At 37.1% G+C, this 8,199-nt stretch overlaps 1 protein-coding gene across 1 annotated transcript in view; it reads left to right on the top strand.

The window, feature by feature from the left end:
* Window positions 1-8,199, top strand: part of LOC107567780 (contactin-associated protein-like 5) — a 72,703-nt gene that overhangs the window by 43,110 nt on the left and 21,394 nt on the right. Inside the window, exons 11-14 of the mRNA XM_016253529.1 lie at window positions 4,187-4,293; window positions 4,687-4,806; window positions 5,623-5,823; window positions 7,383-7,539. Of these exons, the coding sequence (XP_016109015.1) occupies window positions 4,187-4,293; window positions 4,687-4,806; window positions 5,623-5,823; window positions 7,383-7,539 (585 nt within the window). The remainder of the gene's footprint in view (window positions 1-4,186; window positions 4,294-4,686; window positions 4,807-5,622; window positions 5,824-7,382; window positions 7,540-8,199) is intronic.

Here is an 8,199-nt window from a genome sequence, read left to right on the forward strand (position 1 = left end):
GGCCTGGACAAAGTTCTACTGGAGAACAAAGGAGATAGAGCAGCCCCAGTCAATGAGAACACGATCTCAGGCAGCAGCCTGAGAATCCAGGGCTTGATACTTTGAGCTGTAGTGATACCAGTCCAGTCAGATAGCCAGGTCTTGAGAACAGCAGCCAGGAGGGATTCAGGACACAGAACTGGAACCAACACAAGACATAACACACAAGACAAGGCCACAAGAGAGAACAGGCAGCAGCAAAATAACACACCGACTACGCACTATGACTAGAATAAAAACTGGGCAAGGACAAAATCAAAATAAAGAAAGAAATCAAACTAGAGGCTTGAAAAAACTAGAGTAAACTAAGACTGTACTTAGACTAGAGCAAAATAACAAAAAGCAAAGAAACTCAAATTAACTTCAAGAGAACTAAATGCAAAGCTAGACTGACTAGGAATTAAAAATATAACAATACTAATATGATAAGTAGACTGATACGGAATTATCTTACACGCAGGGAACTAACGCAACAAACCAGCAAAGACATGAGGAAAGAGGCACACTATAAAGGAGCAGAGCACATGAGGAACAGGTGGACATAATCAAGTTAACGAGGACTAGACTAGGACTAAACAAGGGGGCGTGGCAGAGGGAAACAAGGGGGCATGACGAGAGGAGCACATGGCCAACATAAATAAAGACAAAGCCATGTGCTCAGACTCAAGACAAACAAGGAAACGCTAAACAAAGACAGAACAGACATGACTGTCAGGGCGGGACCCTGACAAGTTCTTCCACCATGGACACAAAAATGTATTTATTAAATATGATGAAATATATAAATTAAATACAAATTTCTGTAGGTTGTATTTTAATTTTATACATGCACGTCTTTGAATTTCAGTTCATTTTAATTATACTTCCTTACATTCAAATTGCAGTTCTTCATACTGTTTGCTACCTCAGGTCAAATTCAGAAACAAGCCTGAAACTATCCTTTAATTCAGACATTATTCAGTTCTAACCTGGCAACAATATTCTCACCTTTAGTATATTTTTTTGCAGTATTCAAAAGCACCATAATTGCTCCACTTTAACCGGCTCACCGTACTGGTTTTTATTTGGCGGCAGGGACATGTCCCACTGGCTTGTCTGTACAGTGGGATTTTATTAATAGTGAACTTGTATGAACATGACAAGACCCCTCCATCAGTGGCAAGTCTAAATCATTCATGAGCAGCTGTCATAGTCTGAGGGCCTCCGCTGTGAGCTATGTGACAGTTTTTGTGAGCCTGCCAGAGGGCGAATGCTCCCGGCTGCTAGACTGAACCTTTCCTCCGTCTCCGTCCCCTCTGTATGCAGCCTCAAACTGCGTCTCTGATAATCAAGTGCCAAAATAGCTGACCCCTGCAACGCTTTGCCCTCTTTTGGGTTTTGGATATTGTCAAAGAGAGCTTCTCCATGGAGACAAATTTGTTTTTTTGTCTAGCACTTACATTTTCAAACTTAATGAAGCCTCAGTGGAAGACATCCATTTCTTTATTTTAATGATGTAGTCCTTATTTTGTCTGAAGGTGGTGACATGGGAAACGGTTTCAGGTGAGGTATCTGCAAATGAGCTCCATGAGCTTATCAGAACTAGTTTGGCTTTCACATAAAAACAGTGTAGAGGAATTACTAACTAAAGTATCGATGTTATAACTCATAATTCTGTTTCAGTTGTTAATAATATCAAATATATTTGTATATATTTATAAAGACGTTTCCTCCCTCCCCACATAATACCTCAGTGTATTTTCTTAGTAACATTTGGTTTATTTCAGGGGTTTTCACCTGATATCATGTGAATTATTTTATTCTACTGACAGCAATTTTTAATCTCAGATACGCTGTCAAATTTAATGAGTTTAATGAATATTTACATACATACATACATACATTATAATATATATATATTAAGTCATTGACCTCATTAAATTTGACAGCGTATCTGAGATTAAAAACTGCTGTCAGGAGAATAAAATAATTCCCATTAAAAATTAAGTGATTTTTATAATATCACTTAATATTTACACAGTATAAATATTATTCTATACTTGTACTGATTTAGTAAGTAATAATTTTATGTATGAAAGTACACTACCGCTCAAAATTTGGGGTTGGTAAGAATTATTTTATTTGTTTATTTATTTATTTTTGCTTTTTTGTCTCTTATGTTCACCAAGTCTGCATTTATTTGTAAATGATTACAATTTAAAGTAACGCTTTTCTATTTGAATATATTTTAAATGTAATGTATTCCTGTGATGGAAAAGCAATTTTTTTAGCACCCATTACTCAACTGTTTAGCATCACATGATCCTTCAGAATTCATTCTAATATGCTGATTTGCTGCTCAAGAAGCATTTCTTATTGTTATCACAGTTAAAAACAATTGTGTTGCTTAATTTGTTTGTGGAAACCTTAAACTTTTTTTAATCAGGATTCTTTAATGAGTAGAAGTTTAAAAGAATAGCCAAAAAAAATTAAAACTTCCCCCAAACTTTTGATGGTAAGTGTTATTGAATGGTAGTATATAGCTGCCTTTATATTTGAAAAATTCAAGGGTATCATCATGTCTGAGCATCTGTTTGAAAATCCCAAAGTAACTTCCTCAATATTGCTGCGTGTCTCCTTGATGAGAAAGTTATTCATTTTCATATCACAATTATGTTATAATTCTCTTAAATTCTGATGTATGTGTTAGTTCTCCTTTGATTTATGTCTCTATATTACCGTTCTGGCTTTATGTTGCTAATAATATTAATGCTGTTCTAAATGTTTAATGTTACTGAAGTATTAAAGTGACTGTTATGTGGTTTAATGGGACTTATATGACCAGTTAAAAAAATAAAATCACGAATGGAGATCGGCTGTCCATCACTCACTGAAAGCACACACAGTGCGTCCTTGTTTTTTCCACATCACAAACCTTACAATAAATGTTCAGGTCATCGACTTTTATTTTTGACAATGTCCCCTTACCAGAAACCTCTACCAGTAAAATTTCACAGGGCGGTTTATTGCTGCAGAGCAGTTCTGCACATTGGTTGGCATAATTTTATGGTCCAGCAAAACCTTTTTCCAAGCATGACTAGAAATAGCAAAGAGGCAATGAAATCATCACCTGAAACAGTATCCAGCCTGCAGTTGACTCTGCCTGTAGTGGTTAATGGCTGTTTGAATGGCTGTATTGTACGTGGAGGCCTCGTAAAGTGGGCTCTTCAGGGACCAGGCGTGCAAACTGAGCTCTGTGAAGTAATATATGCAGGCCTAAAAGGCTGGTAATTGTGAGAGTTAAGCAGACAAATTAATGCGCTGTTAATCAACGTGTCTCCAGCAAGCATATCAATTTTTCTATGTCTTTGTGTTAGTTTATCGACAGGCAAGACTTCCCAACACTGAGGAAAACAAAGGCTCACCTAGCTCAGTTACTGATGAAAACAGATGGATGAAATGAGCTGAAATTTGCTGAATCAAGTTCTAAATTCTAAACTTTGTTCATGTACATTCATGTATTCTGTACAGGGTTAAAATGACATTTCATGATATCCAGAACTACACTGAATGCTTCTTTTGTGTAAGCTTTTAGCTTTAGTTTATTTTGTTCTTTCATTTGTAAAAGGTTCCCTTTGTTAGAGATTATGAAACATCATGACTTTTGTGCTTTTCATAGAAAAGCAAATCAATTCTTGAAAAGGAAAATAATTTTCTGCAGGCAAGCGACAGTCACATAAGCCCTGTCTCTGATACTCCCCTCACTCAGATTCACATATTAATTTTACCCTTTCTAAATTAGATCCAGCTGCACTTGGTATAAAATAATCTGTCAAAAGCCCAATGATTCTCTTGATTTAACAGACTGTTTGATGCCATCTGAGCAGTGAGGCCACATTAAGGTCTATTTCAATGCCGGCAACAGACAACTTAATTGTATGCTGACATACTCATTCAGTCTCAGAAAATTGATTTTGACTTGAGATAGACATGTAGTAGGTTCTCTGTCGTCTGAGGACTTTCATTCAAAATGAGCCTGCTAAAAATAAATGCTGACTGCTTATATTCTGTTTCAAAGCGCATTGTAATTCTTAGTCACACTTGGTTTATTCTCATTTTTTACTGTATACTTGAATTAAATGTTTACCTATCTCTTTTTATATGACAGGTGTCTGCATAATTTCTGTGAGCATGGCAGCCGGTGTTCCCAGACGTGGTCGTCTTTCTCCTGTGATTGCACTGGTACAGGATACAGTGGAGCTGCGTGCCATAACTGTAGGTCTGCGCAATGGATTCCTACATTTCAAACATACTTACTGTTCATTTATTATGTATTGTTCACTGTCAAAATTCCCTTAGGGTTATTTGTATTTGAGTTTATGCTTTGAAAACATGCACATAGTACAAAAACTAACATGACATACAGTGCATGCATCATCAAATACTCAATCAAATTTTTTTAGGAAGCTTTGATCCTTTATTTGCAGATCTGTGTTTTTTGCTCAAAGTCTGTTTTTAACAGGAATCATCTTTACATAATTTTTGCTAAAAGTACAGACATCTAGACAGCACTGTTTTATACAGTAGATCCAAACAATGTCCTTGATCTTGTTGTGAAATGTTTCAGGTGCATTGATGACATTTTGTATTCTCTGTTTGAATTCTTAGCCGTATATGAAGCTTCATGTGAACACTACAGGCTTGCTGGAAGCACTTCTGGATATTTCTCGGTAGATCCTGATGGAAGTGGCCCTCTTGATCCTATTCAGGTCTACTGTAATATTACAGGTGGGTTATTTCTTTCCGCCCCCAGCTCAAATGTTAGATTTAATCAAGCTGTTATATCTTTCATATGTGTTTTACTCAGTTTAAAAGTCATTTATTTACAGGGTCAAATATTTGTAGGTACTAACTTCACCCTAGGCTGGAAGATTGTGTATTGTTCATTTTCAGTATTGTGGCTTAAATAAAGCATATGTTTCATATAATATTATATAGATCACCTTTTCTCTTTCCGTTTTGTTTTCAAACTCAGTGATCAGAGTCAATAATTAATATATGTAAATCTAAAGAGTGATTTTGAATAAGCAGCGAATCTGGTTAATTTCTGATGTTTTTGTTTTGGGTAGTAGAAGTTGTCTTAATGGCCAGTAACTTAATTTATTAGGGAATAAAAAAATATATATTTCAAAACCTGATTATAAAATAAATACATTTGCAATTTAATTGTGAAACTATATGCTTTGAGCTGTGGTAGATGCTTGAATAGACATTATAGACAGTCACTTTGGGTGGCAGCATTCTCTGGGGCAACCCAAGGCACAGCGCTGTCATCTCTTTGTCTTGTTTACTTCAAATGAATGTCTTGGTATGCAACTCCCTGTGTTTTATTTTACTTCATCTGTCTGTCCATGTGTCTCATTACCTGTTTATTTTATTTTATTTTATTTTATGATACTTGGAAATGTTACCTGCATCTGCATACTGCATTTGTTGGAAAGAAATTATATATCCCATTTTATAATGGTAAAAAGACACTCATTTGTTTTGTACCTTTTACGTGTCCTGTAAGGTTGGAATAATGCAGAGCATCAAATGTTTCAGGGAGCAAAGTGTGGACAGTGGTTCGTCACAACAGCTCGAATGCAGTCAGAGTACGAGACTCTACACTGCAGAAGCCACATGTGGGATGGTTTAATTATAGCGCCTCATCTGAACAGCTGAAGGCCCTGGTGTCTCTGTCAGAACACTGTGAGCAGAGAATTGCCTACCACTGCAGAAGATCACGGCTGTTTAACCCCTGGGGTAAGTACTGGCCTTAGTCTCTCAGTGCTTAGGTATGTATCAATGCTGAAAGATCAATTCATGATAGATTTACAAGACTGATTTTGTTAAGTACTAAATACTAGCATTTTGGTCTGTCAAAGCACCATGATAATAAATGTAGACAGACACTTTTTATGAAGTGCGTTACTAGAAAATTTTGCCATGCAAAAAGATTCGCTACAATAGCATCTCACCAAACGTATGTGAGAAAGGTCATAATGGTCATCTAGTGTCTGCAGGAAGGAAGAGAGAGAGATTATGAAAAGCTGTTATTTCAGTTTTGGCAGCTCTTGGAGGGAGTCATGTGCAGTTTTCCTCAGTTTATGAAAAATTGATGTAGCTCCGTTCCCCTGAGGCAGATATCATGTCACTGCAGACTATAAACAAGATTATTATTCCCTACCTATTGTATCAAAAAAATGTGGGTTTTTTTTTTATCTCTCTCTGTCTCTCTCTTCTGGTCCAGCTGGGGTCAAAGAATAGCATAATTCTTTTTTTATTGCTTTTTGAAACACTGGTTTCTTTCTGTCCCTCTTGCCTTTTAAAAATGTGTTATCTTAGTTATAAATCAGGTAATATAGGCAAATGTCTTGGTCACTTATTCATAATTGAATGAAAACAAATCATGCAATTATATGAATTGAACATGCCATGTAAATATATTTCTCAAACAATATTTATTTTTAAGGTTTTTATCAGTCTTCTTCTTATTATTATTATTATTATTATTATTACAGCAATAGTGAAATATATATATATATATGCATCACAGTTGCAGAAGTAGTTCATGTCAGCACAGTTCTCTTCCAGACCGCAGGAGCACTGCTGCACCCCTGGCTGGAATCCTCCCCAGTAGGTCCTCTTCTCTCCTCTGCGGTCCACCCACCAGGACAAAGGGGTGCCGTCTGCAGCACCAGACTTAATAATGTTAATGCACAAAGCACACATTGATTCCATTTAAGACCTTTACAAATCAATCTTTTACAGCAGATACCAAAATAGAGTTTCATGGCTATTGTTGGTAATAGACACGAATATTTAAAAAAAAAGAAGCTATTTTTAGAGTGTTAAATAATTTGGGGTCATAATATTATATGCAATTGACTAATTTAATTGTGAAATTTACTAGCAATTTCTGAGTGAAAATTGTATCCATTTTTTTCAGTTTAACAGTAAATAAAAAAGCTCTATAATGTCAATGTGTGGATTTTATGTACAATGATATGTGTACATAAAATCCACACATTTACATTATAGAGCTTTTTTATTTACTGTTAAACTGAAAAAAATGGATACAATTTTCACTCAGAAATTGCTAGTAAATTTCACAATTAAATTAGTCAATTGCATATAATATTATGACCCCAAATTATTTAACACTCTAAAAATTGCTTTTTTTTTTTAAATATTCGTGTCTATTACCAACAATAGCCATGAAACTCTATTTTGGTATCTGCTGTAAAAGATTGATTTGTAAAGGTCTTAAATGGAATCAATGTGTGCTTTGTGCATTAACATTATTAAGTCTGGTGCTGCAGACGGCACCCCTTTGTCCTGGTGGGTGGACCGCAGAGGAGAGAAGAGGACCTACTGGGGAGGATTCCAGCCAGGGGTGCAGCAGTGCTCCTGCGGTCTGGAAGAGAACTGTGCTGACATGAACTACTTCTGCAACTGTGATGCAGATAGAGTGTCATGGTAACAAGGCAAATGCACCTCATGACATCTATTAGATTACTGAGATGGACCTTACTTTTACTAACACTGGGTCTAATTCACTGATAATTGCACCCAAGTTGTGCAATTATGTGCGCAGCTAGGCTCAAAACCAGATGGAACACAGTAAACGTCTCGGTTATGTATGGTAACCCTCGTTCCCTGAAGGAGGGAACGGAGACGTCAAATCGGATGACCGACGAATTGGGATCTCGCTTAGAGAGACCAATCCACTTAGTAAACTAAACGAGTCAATGCACATTGGCATGCGATTATTGCATCCAGCTGCTGCTGATCACAGCGTGAGTATAAGTAGGCAGCAGATGCAGCGCATATTCAGGTTTTCGCTGAGGAGCCGAGACGGTGACCTGGCCGCTCAGCGGTTGTACAGGAGCTGTGGCGACGGGACGTGATGTTTCCGTTTCAGTCGGTCACTCTCGCCGTGATGACGGATGACCGACGAATTGGGATCCTACCAAAAGGCCACAGCTACTGCCCCTTCCAGTGTCCTGTGGAAGCCACCTGCGCCCCTACTTTTTGGCGTAGGCCAGGGCTTGCACAAGAGGACCAGCTACTGCTACTATGGCACTACCCACTGAGTAAGACTGGATAACACTGGGAAAACGTACCCGTTCCACTTGG

Source organism: Sinocyclocheilus grahami, unplaced genomic scaffold (genome assembly GCF_001515645.1).
Source record: "Sinocyclocheilus grahami isolate Dianchi unplaced genomic scaffold, SAMN03320097.WGS_v1.1 scaffold1187.1, whole genome shotgun sequence".
NCBI lineage: Eukaryota > Metazoa > Chordata > Actinopteri > Cypriniformes > Cyprinidae > Sinocyclocheilus > Sinocyclocheilus grahami.